The following is a 17,599-nucleotide window of genomic DNA, read 5'->3' on the forward strand; positions in this document are numbered from 1 at the left end:
TTTTGAAACCAGCAGACAGGAGCAAAGCCATCGTTAGATGCGCTGCTGACTTTTAAGTGATGAGGGGAAGATAGTCTGTGTAAGCTCAAAGCCATTACTGCTATCATATTTTCTAGGGCTTTGTCATGTCATGAAAGTGAGGGCTCAGCTTGAACCCTACCTGACAAATGATCATCCAACTGCCGCCCCCGCCCCCTTTAAAACACCCAGAGGTGATTTTGCCCTTTCTATTGGATGCTTTCTTCTAATGCTCCAAATAATAATTTGCCAAGGACACAGCAAAATGGTCTTACCTCGTTCACATGGAACACAGGGACTACCCCAAGCAGCACCCAGCGAGGAGCAACATTGAGATTTCAGAGTGGCCCCATTGATATTGATCTCACACCTGCCGTTCACTATGGTCTGCCAACACGTGCCTTTAACAGTCTCTGCAAAGGTAAATAAAAACAAAACAAGATGTTGCCATTTAGCAATGTATCATGTATGACTATTCAAATATCTTTACCCAGGGTGGGTGAATACTCGTGAAAACTAACTCAGTTATCCTCATAAAAACCAACCCAGGAAGACAGGTCGAGCTGGTGCCAAACATTTTCCTCTGCTTTCCTTTGGACCACATCAGCAAGACAGAGATAGGGGTCTTGTCCTCTGGGCAGCCCAGGACCTCCAAGCATAGTGCCCAGGCTTGCACCCCGGGGAGTTCACTTCGGTGCTGCTAACTCAGCAGTTTGATTTCACCCCTTGAGGCTCACTCCATTGCCTCTGAAGACAGACGGGTGCCAACATTGTTGCCAACACCCTCCAGTCTTTTAGTCTGGAGCTTCCTTATTGCTTTTGAGAAGATAAAATCAGCTCCTGTCTTCAGAGCCGTCTTTCCCATAGGGCTTAGTGGTGCGTTGCGCCAGGGTGCCGGTCGCTCTGGGAGAGCGATCCCCGCAGAGGCTTAGGATGGAAGCTGCGCCACGCCAACTATATGGCTGGCGGGTACGCAGCTTCCCTCCCAAGCCTATGGGGGGGATTGCTCTCCCACAGCGGTATGGGGGAGAGTTGCGCCACCTCCATGGCTGGCAGTGCGCAGCTTCACCCCTCCGTGGTAATTTGGGGGCACTGGGCGGATATTTGCACCCTGGCGCCACATCTGCTAAAGACGGCCCTGTCTGTCTTTTCCCATCTTCCTCCAGTACTACAGGCCGGAGGCCTCTGAATACCAGGTGCTGGGGATTATGAGCAAGGAGCCTGTTATTTCACTCAGGTCTGCCTTTTGGTTGCTAGACTAGGAGGACCTTTGGCCTGATGCCATCACACTCAGCTACCTGCCATCTATTCCCAAACCACAGCAACTTTATAAAGTTGCCACCTCTTCTCATTCCAGCTCAGAATGTCAGGTCAGTCTTTCATCATCTGCTGATTCACTACAATACCTCCTCTGCAATTTTTAATGCAATGTGAAAGGATACTCTATAGACACTTTTTAATATGCTCAAGTAAACAGTGAAGCAAAGATTCAAATACTCTTAAATTTATTTCACTTCTATTTCATGGTTATTCTCAAAAGCTTCCTGAAAACTGAATAAGATATAGGTATGTCAATTATAAGAAAAATATTTTCTAGCCAATAAAGACAGCTCAGAAGAAGAAATTACCAATGCAGATGGTTTTTGTTTGATCCAAAGTACTTTCAGGGGAACATTCACAGGCAAAAGAGCCAGGAATATTTTTGCACACGCCATTAATACAGGGGCTGGATTCACACTCGTCAATATCTAGAAGAGAAACAGTGAGAATTAGTGACCAGCAAAGCTTCAGATTGCTCCTTTCTGTCTGGTCATCTAGAAACAAAAGGATTCTCTTGCTGAATCAGAGATTTGTAGATTTTGTAGATTGCGGCTATGAATCCACAATCCACCTGTGGCAAACCCACCATCTGTCATAGGATGACAGATCCTTGATCCCAAAATTTTCTGCCTTTGGAATGTATTTGTCTCCTGCACCCTCAAGCCGCATTTATTTCTTTCACAACATTTGATTCTAAGGAAACCTCTAGGTGGTTTATAAAAATATAAAAGCATTAAAGTGATCAATAAAAGACAATTAAAAGCTGATATTCAAAAACATTCAAAAATGATCAAATATAGCAAAAAGAAATCATGCCAGCATTCTATGTGCATTTATATGCTTGCTTATATTTCAATTTCATTGTTCTGCATGGGACAATGACAATAAAGATATCGTATCGTTACACAAAAAATGTTTTAAGCAGGTGCCAAAAAGAATACAGCAAAGGCTTCTGCCTGGTGTCAATAGGCAGGGAGTTCCAAAGTGCAGGTGCTGACATACTAAAATATTGATTTCTTACAAGTGCAGAGCAAGTATTGTGCGGCTCCAGTAGGAGTTACAGTTCTGCAAATTGAAGTGAGCATACATGAGGATAAGGTAATCCTGCAAGTAAAATGGTCCCATTGCTCCGATTTACTGTATAGGTTTCAACTTGTACTTAGGGTAGCCTGAAAACACAGAAGCGCCATGCACATGCCTAGGTACACGTAGGACAAAGGCACCTGTGTACCATAAAAAATAACCCTATAAATTCAAACTTTACTTTATACATACAGTAAAAAGGCAGATCTATGCACTCTTCACACACAGTCCACTGCCTACCCCAAAGTTTCAAGGGACCTTGCTTTAGTTGTTCCAGCAAGAATCCTACAAGGCTGGTCACAGCTGTTCTCATTTAAAACTGGGGAGCCAAGGCTGAAGGACAACAATGCGCTCATTGGTGCCCATTGAGTCCAATAGACCTCTGGGATGTGAAACCAGATCTTCCCATTCCCCGGGATCACTGAACACCTAGCTGCAGCTAAATTCCCACCCAAAATATCCTTTGGGAATGTAGATTATATATCCCCACCCCCAAGTGTAATACACAAAGTCAAAAGTCTCCTGGCATACTTATAAAAATACAACAGTTCCAGTCTGCCTTAAATGGAATTCATCCCTAATGTTGGCAAATAAGCCCACATTTTATTTGATCCAAATATAACTCCAGAGATAGGGTGATTTAAAAAATAATAATCCGATGCTCAGAATAGCTGTAACATAAAGGGATGTTTTCAATTACCTTCACATGTTTGTTGATCAGGCTTGTACACATATCCCTTGGGGCACGTGCAAGTGAAGCTTCCCGGAGTGTTTCTGCATTGCCCATTGTCACAAAGCAGCGGGTTCAAGGAGCACTCATCGATGTCTGCAAAAGCAATTAAGAGTGTCATCAGAGAGACTAAATAAGATTTTGTTCTCATGGGAAGCTATAAAAGAAAACTTTTTTTTTTTTACAAGCAGATATGTTTCACTGATGGGGATGTTTCCCTTTGTTCTGTAAGAGGAAGTTGAATATTAAATCACCGGAAAAGGAACAAGTATCAGGACTTTAAGTGGTTTACAGCACTAGTTCCCAAACTTCCCACCTCTGGCAGGAAAATTTATATTTCCCTGTAACGAAAAGCAGCAACAAGAAACTCTGTGCCATCAAAAGGGAATTGCATAATAAGTGTATTTTTCTTTCCCAATGTCATCATGTTTTCTAACACCATATGGAAGATATGCAATCATTGGGTCAGCTGAACACTGGAATATAGTCTTCCCAAGGCCAAATCAATCTCTGCCCCCTATCAAAGTAGGATGTTTATAGTTCCACCTGAAAAGGTGGGGGATGGCATTCTACTCCACTTCAGGCACCAAGTTTAAATTAAATGGAACATATGGTTCTCTTCCGTCTACACCACCCTGTTTGTTGTTTGATTCCAAGTCCCATCAGACCCAGCCAGCACGCCCCACGGTCGAGGATGGCAGGAGTTGCAAGTCAAAAACATCTGGAGGGCCAAAGGTTCCCAAAACCTGCTCTAGATGTTTCTGACTACATCTCCCCTCATTCCTGACTTGGCCATGTGGGTTGGAGCTGATGGGAGTTGGAATCTAAAACATCTGGAGGGCCCTAGGTTGGGTAACACTGGGCTACACTAACTTCTGTTTTGGAGCAAATACATCCATGTGGACAGACACTGAAAAACACACAGAGAAATAAGCATCTAAAGGGATACATACAGAATATTTAAGGCTGTGGTTCCCAATGTGGGGCATATGCCCCACAGGGGGGCAATTTAATTTTTAAGGGGGACAATTTGAGAATGAGTTAGACCAAATTAATGACCTTTTAGGCTTCCTCCATGTGAATAGGAGTTCACTTTTTGAATAATAAGAATTACATGTCATGGAGAGGGCATCAGGATTTTAGAGAGGCCTAGGTGGGGCATGGCCAAAAAAGGTTGGGAACCACTGATCTGGAGAGAGATTGCATTCCTTTGTCTTTCACTGTGATGACTGAATAAACTAATTGGTAAGAACTATTTCTTTAAATCTGCTTCATTGCTGCAGATTGTGAACCACTGATTTAAAGCATAAATGCTAGCTTGTAGGGTAGTCAACAATCAGTTTGGGAAGAGTGTAGCCATAACATCACAGGTGCTGCAAAAAAAGCATTAAACCAAAACAGAAAAAATGGAAAGGGGAACAAAAGGCTGACCAATCCAACACACTATCCAAGAACAGGACATGACAGCCTGCATCTCCTTTGCAAGTCAGTCCATGCAATTCACAGTGTGGCTTCAGGAAAAGAGCAGGTGCACCGCAGAAAAGGGCCTGCAAATGTAACAGGAACAGGAGGCTGAAGCAAGAGTCTAAACCAGGAACCCCCAAACTTGGCCCTCCAGATGTTTTGGGACAACAATTCCCATCATCCCTCACCACTGGTCCTGTTAGCTAGGGATCATGGGAGTTGTAATCCCAAAACATCTGGAGGGCTGAGTTTGGGGATGCCTGAGTCTAAACCATAGGGAACATGGGGATCTGCATTATGCTGAATCAGACCCACCAGTTCATCTAGCTCTGTGCTGCTCACACGGACTGTCAGCAGCTCTGCAGGGTTTCTTTTTTTTTAATTATTTTTAAAAAAATCTTTATTAAACATATTTCACAAAATTATACAACAATATACTATATTACAATTTATATCCCATCCCATACAAACAAAAATTTTTTAAAAAAGAATACAAGAAATTTAAAAAGACCTAAAGTAGACTTCTGAATATTCTCAAAAAACCTGAATTACACTTGTTATATTTTACACATTATCATACTATTATATTATTTTCACAAATCTTTTTGATAAAGAAATTAAAAAAGAAAAGAAAAATTGGCTCTCCAGGGTTTCACAAAGTGAATGTCTCACAGCCCTACCTGAAGATGGAAGGGGTTGACCCTGAGACTGTCTGCATGAAGCAAAGATGACCTACCACTCAGCTATACCCTTCCCAAACATTCAGAATCCCTCCAGCCTATTTTACATGGGGGTGGGGGGAACCCTCCAAAATATGGCGATTGAATTAGTATCTGGCCGTCTGTTAACTAGGAAGACAGGATTACAAAGATGGAAAAGAAGCTAGCTAAAATACCAGGAAGAAACAAGATAGACAAATCAGAAACGCTAGATGGAACTAAAGCAGAACAATGAGGCATCATACAGGAATGTGTTAGATAGTAAGATAGGAAACTTCATACCTAAGCAGTTTTTCCCGGATGAATCCACTTCGTACCCAAAATTACAAATGCATTTGTAGGTTCCGCGCAGATTTTCACATATTCCATTGGGGCAAATGTCAGGATCCAGTGCGCATTCATTGATATCTAGAAAACGGAAGGCGTCAAGATTATTATTTTTTACCCTGATGGAGGATCATTTTCTTTAGTCCATATTTTTAAGCAAACTGGCCCTAATTTGTATTCCACTCTATTCCCACCCAGACCAACATATGGCTCAGAATTCACACTTCTCCAAATTGTGTGCTCCATTTCTTGGCTCAAAACAGATATCAAAGGTGGCATACATACTTCTCCCCCTTTCTTCTTTTAGCCTCACAACAACCCTGTGATGTAGGTAAGGATGAGAGACAGGCCCAAAGTCACCCACTGGACTTAGAGTGGGGATTTGAATCCTGGTCTACAGATCCTACACTAGCACCCTAACCACTACTCAACACCAGCTCTCTTTTAAATAAATTTTAAAAGGTATTTAAATATGAAGTTTCATGTGTTCTTTAATTCTTAAAAAAACACAGATTAATACTAAAAAGGCAAAGGACTTATGAATAAACCCATGTGAAATTGTGCACATACCCAGAAATAACAGATGAATCTGTCTATCCCTAATTTTTTATTCTTTCAGAACAGTAGGAACATAGGAAGCTGTCTTATACCAAGTCATCTAGTCCATTATTGTCTATGCCAGGGTTTCCTAAACTTGGGTCTCCAGCTGTTTTTGAACTGCAATTCCCAGGATCCCTAGCTAGCAGGACCAATGGTCAGGGATGATGGGAATTGTAGTCCAAAACAACTGGAGACCCAAGTTTGGGAAACCCTGGTCTATGCTAACTGGCAGCAAAGATGTTTCCCAGCCCTACCTGGAGAGGATGAGGATTGAACCTGGGACCTTCTGCAAGCAGATTATCTACCACTGAGCTACAGTCCTTCCCTATTACAATTATTAGTAATCACGTTAGTTTATACAATCCTTTCCTCAAATAATGCCAATACCCACTGGTTTTGCACAACCATACCTGTTCCTGCTGCCGTAATGCCTGGGCCACTGCTACAAAGTGCACGGTACTCCTCTGGGGAGAAAAATAAATCAAATCAAACAACTTATTTTTAACACTTTAATACAGGCTTCCTCAAACTCGGCCCTCCAGATGTTTTGAGACTACAATTCCCATCATCCCTGACCACTGGCTAGGGATCATGGGAGTTGTAGGCCAAAAAAACATGGAGGGCTGAGTTTGAGGAAGCTTGCTTTAATAGACGCATTCAGCTCTTTCAAAACAACCGTGTCAGAACAGAGCTTTTATAATACCAATAATCTTTGCTTGAAGTTGGAACTGGTGACCCAGTCTGAAGCTACATTGCTGCTCCCACCTAAATTGAAATCAATCTAGAACAGGTGTGGGAAACCTATGGCCCGTGGGCCAAATTAGGCCATCTGGACCTCAGAGGTTGGCCTGCCAGCTGTTTTGGACAAAACCACATCCTCATTTCCTATAATTCAATGTCTAGCCTGGACAGACCCACTCTGTACATTCAAAGCACATGGCTCCCTGCCCTCCAAAGAATCCTGGGAACTGTAGTTTGTTAAGGGCACTGAAAACTGCAGCTCTGAGAGGGGAAATATAGTTCCCGGGATTCTTTTTAAAAATATTTATATATGCAATTGAAAATTTTGCAGTAGATTAAAGTAAATAGAAAAAGAAGCAAAAGAAAACAGAGAATAGCAACAATAACGAAGTAACACTAAAATGTAATTAGAGTTACAAAACTACAGTGGTACCTCGGGTTAAGTACTTAATTCGTTCCGGAGGTCCGTTCTTAACCTGAAACTGTTCTTAATCTGAAGCACCACTTTAGCTAATGGGGCCTCCCGCTTTTGCAGCGCCGCCACCGCATGATTTCTGTTCTCATCCTGAAGCAAAGTTCTTAACCTAAGGTACTATTTCTGGGTTAGCGGAGTCTGTAACCTGAAGCGTATGTAACCTGAAGCGTATGTAACTCTAGGTACCACTGTATATGTAAATAGATATCCCTCATGTATCTACATCAGTTCACGAGTCACTATGGTTCCAATAAATACTTTCCAAATATCATTAAATTTGTCTATACATTATCTTCGCCTGAAAGCGATCTGTTCACAGGTTGCAAGAGCTGTCATTTCATCCGTCTAGTTCCCAGGATTCATAGGGGAAGTCATGTGTTTTAAGTGCATGGCCCTATTCATTCAGAGCAGACATATGAAGTCTTCCTTCCGAGAGCTGCAAGTTCACACCATAATATGCATTTCCTGAAAAAAGCCACTCTTCCAACCCCCTGCCCCACACCCACAACCTGAAAATCAAAAGCTGAAAGCTGTCCTATATTTTACCCTCCATGAGCTGGCATCTTTAACAATAGGAGAGGTGCGCAGAACAGTCCAGAATAAATTGTTTCCACATGTGCAAATGTTCTGTTAAATTAATTCAAATACAAAACAGAAGTTAATGGCATTGGGCCATTTACATTTACAAAACGCTTCAGCTCTACTGTGTAAGTTACAAAGGGGGAACCGATGGCAGCAGACGGTGCCGTAAAGACCTTTTCCTGGTTTGATAACTTCCCAGCATTTTTGCTGGTATTTTAACTAACGTGGCCTACAGTGAAACAGTGGACAACAATTCCTCCTTAAAGCTTGCACATCAGCTAAAGCCAGCTTAATTGGTTTCAAGTGATCTTTATTCTCTGTCTCTGTCTTAAAACTGCCAATTAAAATAAAGGTTAAAAATGCACAAGCTTCTCAAGGTACCTTTTCCTCAAAACCAGTGAGCCAATTTCAGTGCTAGACATTCCAGAATACTGTTTTTCTGAGATATTTGGCCAAGAGGCTACAGTGGGGGGTTTTAATTTTAAAAAATGCATACAATCTGAACAGAGCTTCCCTTTTTTGTGTGAGAGAGATATCTGTAGATAGATAAATAGATAGATAGATAGATAGATATAAGGCATCCATAACTTACAAGCATAAATATATGTAAATTATTTGGCTTGTTCCATGTTCTGAAAAGAAACTGCAATACCTTGCAATACATTTTTGTTTCTCCCCCTTCCTCTGTTCTCTGATGCATCTAATTTTAGACTGCAAAATCCCTGAGACAGGGTATTGAGAAGCTTACAATATCTAATCCTTCATAAAATGCCACACAAATTTATGGAGTATTATTATTATTTATTATTATTATTATTATCTGCTATTGGAACAAGGTTTGTTGGAAATCTTGCCTAGCGCAATTTGTGGTAACAGAAAAGTCTCCTGTCACACATCAGGTTGTGATTTCTCTCCAAAATGAGGCACATATCAGGTTGAGATTTCTCTTCAAACACAGTGAATAAGAAGGCCATAAGCTGTGGAGGTGCAAACATTTTATGCACCTTTAAATGAATGCCAAATTTTATGTCATGAAGATACACAAATTTGAAAGTAAAGAAAAAATATATAAACCACAAAATATGTAGAAATGTACCAAAATAGAATCTGCAATTGACTTTCACTATCTGAATTCATACTATCAAATTCTAAGGAATATTCACTAGAAAAATTCATCGATCATGACTCATGACCTATGCAGTTTCACAATCAAACATCTTTCCCCCTCAGCTGCTCAATACACTAAGTAGAGGTTTTTAAAAGTGCACAGCAGTATATAAGTCATGTAAGATTTTTAAAAGGTACCTATTATTAAGACATTATTAGAGTGTGGCCTGCTGTGGCAATTTTGAACACTTTTAAAATTATGACAGAAAGACGCAAATCTAAATCATGTTGTACCTGAACTTTGTGCGGGACAAGGCCGGCAAGGTTCTCCAAATGCATAATCAGTGTTGGCACAACAACATTCTGATTTAGTGACGGCTCCAGATAATGGTTTAACACATTGACCTCTCCTGTATTCACCATAGCATGTGCTTCGCATATGTGTATCTAAATGAGAGACAGAGAGAGAAATAGCCAATAAGATAACCAATTCAACAACAATAATGCCACAAAGTTGTAGAAAAACGCCACACCGCTAAGGCTAGGTTTCATATACTGTTCTACACCCCGCCCCCAGCTTCTCCTCTTCTGCACCCCCCTATTCCTTTTATTGTCTAAATGCTGAGCTATGGAAAACATTCATTACTGCCAAGCAAATAGGGTTTTTTAAATATATATATAAAATCCCCCACTGGTCTCAGTTATAATGCATATGTTCTTGAAAAGTATTACTCCAAATGTAACAAGGCAAGTCTGACCAACTTTGGATAATCCCAGCTGCAGAACAAATGAAAAGGCTGTCAAGTAATTTAGCTTAACTTTAGATGTTTCAACCTCTTTGAGATACAACCTCCCTGAAGACTTCACACTCCGCTTAATAAAACAATTCAGCTTCCTCTCTTTGCACTTTTTAGTCAAGGACTTAAAATGCAGAGGAAAGTCAGTTTTGCTTGGCTAGGGTGTGGTCTGAAGGCGTATGACGCCACAACCTTGCTGAAACAAAAAGGGCCTCAATGAGTTTCTGCTGGGGAACCACACAAATGCCTTCTCGGGTTCCACAATGAGCAAAAGGCAGGATATAACATGTCAAAAATGATGTTGCATAGTACCTATCTTGTTCTGTGTTTGTTAGGAAAGCAGGAGCACATGGTCTTGATCAGGCTTCCTCAACCTTGGCCCTCCAGATGTTTTGGTACTACAGTTCCCAGCATCCCTGACCACTGGTCCTGCTAGCTAGGGATCATGGGAGTTGTAGGCCAAAAACATCTGGAGGGCCAAGGTTGAGGAAGCCTGGTCTTGATGGTCCCCTCATTGTAGAGACTCCCTTCTCACGGAGACTTACCAAAGACATATCCTAGCGTAACACTTTTCTACCTGTTTATGAGTCACAGACAGATGGCATGTTCTACAACTATTTGTGGTTTTTAATCTAGAACTGAATTGTAGCTGCCGGCATAATGAGCTTATCTTACCAACACATACACGCCCATCCAGTCCAACGGCAAGGCCAGGGAGACATTCACATCGGAAGGAACCTTCGGTATTCACACAGTGCCCATTCATGCATATTCCAGATGTCTCACACTCGTCAATGTCTGCCAAAGAACAGAACAGGTTACATAAGAAATTAAAAATTAAAGCCGTTTTCATTTACTTGAGCTGATATGTGCATATTCCATTTTGCTTATTCATAGTGTATCCAGATAAAAGAGAAAAGGGAATTCATTCAATAACTTGTTACTTAGCAAAAGTAACTTAAAACAACATTAGCTCATCACATGAAACAAAAGCATAATTCAGAGGAAGCTGTCCCATTCTCTGCGCGGGATAATTATAAAACCTCCGAATTGAATGTTCCTCCTTCACAAAGGATATATTTTCATACAATCCCAGGAGAACAATAATCCAAAAACAGATGATACATATGCAAGAAAACTATGGGAGGGAGGAATAAAAAGCATTTGGATAGTGTTTCACAAGAGGGCAAAAATTCTTAAATGCCAAATCTCTTTTCTATCAAGCTTAAATAGATGCTTGGTTCTCCCAGGACCTGGGAGTCACTTTGTAGAAGTGCCTGGCAGACAACACAGGCAGGATCCAACAGGGAGAAGCCTAGAAAGGACATACAGTCCCCTTCTTCGAGGTTTTAGAAATAAGGTTGAAACCTGACAGGAGTTACACTGAAGTAGGCCTATAATGCGAAGGAATAAACGTGTACCCTGGCCAAAAAAAAAACTTTGGCCAAAAAAAACCCCTCAACAACTCTTGAGATATGGCAACCCTATATATACTCTATTGATCACTGTCCTCTACAGGAGATACCATCTTATCAGAAGGTCCATTTTGAATGCTAGAGGAATTGGGCCTTTCGTGTTGTGGCACCAAGCCACCGAGTGGATATACCGGTACTTATCTCAGTCTGCATTGGAAGTATTTTTAAATGTTTGTATAAACAGAATTGTTTTCCATTGCATATTTTATTGTTGTAAGCCGCCCTGGGACCTTATAGGAAAAGTGAGGCAAGAAATGGAATGAATGGAATCAACAATCAGAAGCTGGGGAGGAGAGGGGTCAGGGGATGCCCAAAGGTATCTCAGTCAGTTTTATTCACTGATCTAAGCAACTACTGTGTGATTTCTCCTGCTGGATTTAAACGAATTTTATTACATTGTTTTACTCTGTATTGCTTTTAAAAGTGCTTATTTGTGTTATATAGTCATACCTCAGCTCCCAAGCACCTTGGGAGTCAAATGTTCTGCTTCCTGAACGATTGAAAACCGGAAGTGAGTGTTTCGGTTTTTGAACGTTGTTTTGGAAGCCAGACGTCCAACGGGGCTTCTGGGGCTTCCGATTGGCTGCAGGAAGTTCCTGCAGCCAATCAGAAGCCACGCTTTGGAAGTCAAACGGATTTCCAGAACGGATTCTGTTCGACTTCCAAGGTATGACTGTAATATTATATTCGCAAAGAACACTTTTTAGTGATCTAAGCTCAATGGACTGGTAAGTGCTCTGTGAAGCTGTTCCTTCTGATGATTGTGGACCACCTCTGCCTTGCCCACAACTTGGGTGGCTGGGTCTAATTGTGTCTGTCATAGACAGCAAGCTGGTACAAGCTTTTTGGGTGCAGTTCAGACATAGGAAGTTTCCTTGGAATGAGTGAGCCCATTGGTCCATCTAGTGGTTTCATTGCCAGCCCTACTTGGGAGGTCCTGAGGTTGAACCTGAGACTTTCTGCATGTAAAGCAGATGCTCTATAACTGAGCTATGAGCCCTTCCACCAAAGATCCTAAGTTTAATCCCTGGCACTTCCAGGTAGGGCTGGGGTAGACTCCTGTCGGAAACCCTGGATAGCTGCTGCCAGTCAATATAGACAATACTACCTAGTAAAGTAAAGGGACCCCTGACCATTAGGTCCAGTCGTGACCGACTCTGGGGTTGTGGCACTCATCTCGCTTTATTGGCCAAGGGAGCTTCCGGGTCATGTGGTCATACAGCTTCCGGGTCATGTGGCCAGCATGACTAAGCCGCTTCTGGCGAACCAGAGCAGCACACGGAAACACCGTTTACCTTCCTGCCGGAGTGGTACCTATTTATCTACTTGCACTTTGACGTGCTTTCGAACTGCTAGATTGGCGGGAGCAGGGACCGAGCAACGGGAGCTCACCCCGTCACGGGGATTCGAACAGACGACCTTCTGATAGGCAAGTCCTAGACTCCGTGGTTTAACCCACAGCGCCACCCGCGTCCCTTATACTACCAATAAAAAGGCACTTTCCTCCATTCCTATGGCAAATATGTAGGATATTCTGTTTGGGGCAGGCGGTTAGGCCAACCAACACTGTGCCTTTCAGGTGTTGTGGAATACAATTCCCATCAGCTTCAGCCAGCATGACCAACATCCATGGATGAATGGAATTGTAGCCTGAAACATCTGCAGGGCATAACACTGGCTGCTCCTGTGTTTGATGTCTTCCAACTTCACATAATTTTGCCTTTGTTCTGCAACACTGTACCGCACAGCATATCCCCCAGCATTCACCGAATTGGAAAACAATTTGGTACCAATCACTCTTTGAATTCGTATGCCAAATTACTCAAGCTTTTGTAAAAAAACAAAAGAAAACCTGTGTCCCAGCAGGAAGCAAACAACATTTTTTCCCTGCTATGGTGATCATCTACTTTTCTAAAAAAAAACTCCTAAGGATTAAAGAAGGGGATATTTTTGAAATATTGTGTGGGAGGATGTGTAACATTTCACAATGTAATCACATCGTAACAGCTCGCCTTAATATACACAAAAATCGGCATGTGTGACATTTTCTTCTTTTCACCCCTCAACCTTAAAAGGGCAAGTACAGAGCAAAACACCTCTGTGTTTTACTTAGCTTGTGTTGTTTGGCACCAAGTATGGTGTTGCTGATCCAAGAGTTGGTGTTCTGATTGTATTTTAATATATGTATGCCTAAGACACATTAGCATCCAACCTCCCGCCTTGGGCCAGAAAGGTGAACAAATTAAGCCTTTCTGCAGTTTCCAAATTGGCCATTATCTTAACGTTTTATTTGCCTTTATTCAAACAAAATATGGATTTTAAAAGGTGAGCCCTAGGGCCAAACTGCAAAGGCCTTTTTTATTTTATCAAGCTTTCAGCGTTGGTTAAATTTGTGTCCCTGTTTTTCATGCTGCGTTGTTTCATCCTACTCGTGGTTTTATTGTAGTAAAAGCATCCCCTGATTTGTGTGGGGGTTGCGTTCCTGGCCCCTGCACATGTCAGCAAAGCACGCATAAGCCCACCCTGCCCCATTCTGGGTCCAAAAGGACCCACAAGTCAGCAGTCACGCATCAATTGAACACACACAAAATGGTCACTGCCTGTATATTGATTACCACCCTTACACATATGGCTCTCAATTGTAAACTATATGCTGATCTCCGTCAGCAATTTCTAGATCAACTCTGTATCCCCAAATGGAAACCAGAGTCGGAGGTCATACATTTTCTATTACTGGGGAATGATCAGGAGCTCACCAAGTTAGTGGCTAAATATCTCTATTTGGTTTTTCATCGTTGAAATACACTGCAGACGTCTGATCTCCCTGGAGACCAAGAGATGTGATGATTGACTACTCTGCCTCCTTTCTTTTAGCAAATGTTTTGTGCCACTGGGGAAGTGGTCAATTCTGTATTGATTTGTTTTGGTTGTTTGTATGTGATGCCAATAAAAGGTTTGATGATGATGTTGATTACAGCAATTTGAACTGTTTCTATTGTGTTTTATTTGTTTTGTGAACTTTTTCTGTATGCTACTTTGAGTTTATTTTATACAGAAAAAGTGGAATATAAATTCCTGTATTAAAAATGCATGGACAAAATGTGGTCCCAAGAAGGTAGAAACCTTAGCTGTTGCTTATCTTCAAGCATAGCAGACTCCCACTACTCACAAATCTGGGGACGGGGTTTTTTTTTTTTAAAAAATGAGAAGGATAGTAGTATGAAGTGTCTCTCAAATCTTGGCTCTTCAAATCTCTGGAGACAGAACGGCCTAACTGATCCAGAAGTCTAGACTTGAACACATTTACGTGCTTAACACTTTGACTATAAGGCTTTCTACAAGCGTTGAAAGGTATAAGAAGGGGGAAGCACTATAAAACAGTTCCAGTTTTCAACAGGAATTATTAGCTGAACAGCTTGCCATTTTGGAAAAAAATCAAAATACTTCTCATTTGATGCACTGCTGCTAGGCACACCTTTTTGGAAGAATACTCGCTCCCGTTTGGCTTCGAGACACAGAACTGAACACGGGAGTTTCTTTCTATGAATGTGATGTCTCTTTATGTTGAATGCTTTCAATGCTTTCACTTGTTTGCTTGTTTCAATCCAAACAAATCCACTCATTGTTTAAGACCCAAACTAAATGCTTATGAAACACATCCCCAGTGGCATCATCTACTATTACCGGTGCCAGAAACAGGGTAAAGGTAAAGGTAAAGGTAAAGGTACCCCTGCCCGTACGGGCCAGTCGTGTCCATCTCTAGGGTTGTGCGCTCATCTCACTTAAGAGGCCGGGAGCCAGCGCTGTCCGGAGACACTTCCGGGTCACGTGGCCAGCGTGACAAAGCTGCTCTGGTGAGCCAGCACCAGCGCAGCACACGGAAACGCTGTTTACCTTCCCGCTATAAAACGGTACCTATTTATCTACTTGCACTTAGGGGTGCTTTCGAACTGCTAGGTGGTCAGGAGCTGGGACCAAAAGACGGGAGATCACCCCGCCGCGGGGATTCGAACCGCCGACCATACGATCGGCAAGTCCTAGGCACTGAGGTTTTACCCACAGCACCACCCGCCACAGTGTAGTTTGTACTATATATTTACAAAGATAAAAATACATGAACAACTTTCTGACCCAAAGGTTAACCCTTTTACCAATATACTAGCACTGCAGTATCAGCTCTGCAAATGCAGGGATAAAAATACTGCCCTACGTTACAGGCCCGCTGCACTGAAATCAAGTGCTTTCAATGTTTGAAGCATGCTGTTATTCGTAGTAGTCGTCTGTTTTATTATGTGCCAGACTTACGACAATATTAAAAATCAGAAAGTAACAGCAGACAAGAAGCAATGTTTTATTTGCTATTATTATTACCAAACTATTTTTAGACCATTATGTGAGGGACTAAAACTCACTGAGCTGGGGACTATTCACTAGTTGACCTGCTATGGCGCCATAGATTCCACAGCAGAGAGCTGGAACATCTGAGAGCCAGGAGGGGGGGCTTGTAACATCTTTGCTCCAGCATCACTTCCTGCATCTGCCACCAGAGAAAGGGGTTCTGAGAGACAGCGGCAACAGGCAACCAGCAAGGAAGTCCTGGTTAGTGCGGGACTGACACCTAGCTGCTTCAACAGTCAGTTCTAGGCTCCAGAATAGCATCCGTTGGCACACTGGAGAACAGGGATGGTGGAGAGTGTTACAGTATGTACTGAAGTTCTCACCCTGGGCCAGCAGGGGGATACTGTAGATAGTTATGCAAATGAAGGATCGAAAGTGACGTTCAGTGATTGGATAGTTTGTATGCAAATGAAGGATCGAAAGTGACATTTAGTGATTGGATAGTTTTAGAAAATGGCAACAGTTACATTGTTCTGGAGCTCTATATAAGCAGGCTGACTGAGCTCCTCAGTTAGTTCTGTTCCAGCTTACAAATAAAGAGCTGCTTTGGAAGAATCGCTGTGTCGTCTGATATGTTTGCCCACAACTTAACAGAGAGCGAAACCTTATATACACCTTTGCCCTGCTGTAGTGACTATTGCATCATTGTCTGTTTCACTGTGTTTTAAATATATTGTAAGACGCCTTAAGAACTTTGTTTAGCGGGTGGTGTATAAAAATGGCTAAATAATTAAATTACTCATTCAAAAACATATGTCAGTGGTTATGATTTAAAACAATGATATGCACCTTTCAAACATTCACTATAAATCTTTTAAGTATCAATATTAAGTCTATTTGCTGTCTGGATCCTAGACACAGATCCTCACTGCCAGATGCAATAGGCAATATGGTTTAAACTGAGTTAAGGTGCAATCCTATGCATGTTTATTCAGATCTTTCTCACTGTGTTCAATGAAATTTGCAAAGCATTTTTCCTTAGGAGTAGGTATCAATGGGATTTACTCCCACAGAAGTGGGTATAAGAATCTAGCCACTCAGGCAAGGGTGTAGAAGACTTCAGAGGAGTAATGCAATTCCGTGCATGTTTACTCAGAAGCAAGTCCCACTGTTTTTAATGCTGTTCCCAGGTAGGTGTGCCAAATACTGCAACCTTAATTGTTCTTTTTCAAAGCAGGCTAACAAAAGCATTACATCCTGTTGGTTCATTGCAACTCCCTGGGGAGTGAAGTGTCACATGTGATACAGGCTAGCTTACCTGGGGGATTTCAAGCCTCTCATATTGTCAACAAAGCTTTCTACTGATGCCTCAATCCCTGAAGCTAAAACATTTGTAATTTATGAAAAGAAAAATCTGTTTTAAAATTGGCTCATTTTTTATTTATTTTTACTACTTGCTCCTGTTTCTGGTTTGTGCTTACAAACCTGCTGAAAATGGGACAATTTAGAATTATAAACACTCGATTCCTTATGGCATAAGAATGAAAGTACAGTGTAATGACATCATGTAGCATTTATTTGCTGGTTCGCTAGTCTACTGTGGGTGGCGCTGTGGGTTAAACCACAGAGCCTAGGGCTTGCCGATCAGAAGGTCGGTGGTTCGAATCCCCACAACTGAGTGAGCTCCAATTGTTCGGTCCCTGCTCCTGCCAACCTAGTAGTTTGAAAGCACGTCAAAGTGCAAGTAGATAAATAGGTACCACTCTGGTGGGAAGGTAAATGGCGTTTCCGTGCACTGCTCTGGTTCGCCAGAAGCGGCTTAG

General features: G+C 41.9%; 1 protein-coding gene across 6 annotated transcripts in view; it reads right to left on the minus strand.

Moving 5' to 3' along the window:
- FBN1 (fibrillin 1) overlaps window positions 1-17,599 on the minus strand; it is a 215,471-nt gene that overhangs the window by 85,733 nt on the left and 112,139 nt on the right. For 4 of the 6 annotated variants that reach the window (XM_083586070.1, XM_083586071.1, XM_083586073.1 and 1 more), the window contains exons 16-22: window positions 10,639-10,761; window positions 9,461-9,613; window positions 6,672-6,725; window positions 5,617-5,742; window positions 3,122-3,247; window positions 1,647-1,766; window positions 294-431 (exon numbers count right to left, since the gene is read on the minus strand). In XM_083586070.1, the coding sequence (XP_083442196.1) occupies window positions 294-431; window positions 1,647-1,766; window positions 3,122-3,247; window positions 5,617-5,742; window positions 6,672-6,725; window positions 9,461-9,613; window positions 10,639-10,761 (840 nt within the window). Of the gene's footprint in view, window positions 1-293; window positions 432-1,646; window positions 1,767-3,121; window positions 3,248-5,616; window positions 5,743-6,671; window positions 6,781-8,440; window positions 9,614-10,638; window positions 10,762-17,599 lie in introns of those variants that run through there. The other 2 variants (XM_083586072.1, XR_014541581.1) reach the window with 2 other exon arrangements.

The sequence above is a fragment of the Podarcis filfolensis genome (genome assembly GCF_964270895.1).
Source record: "Podarcis filfolensis genome assembly, chromosome: 14".
NCBI classification, from domain to species: Eukaryota; Metazoa; Chordata; class Lepidosauria; order Squamata; family Lacertidae; genus Podarcis; species Podarcis filfolensis.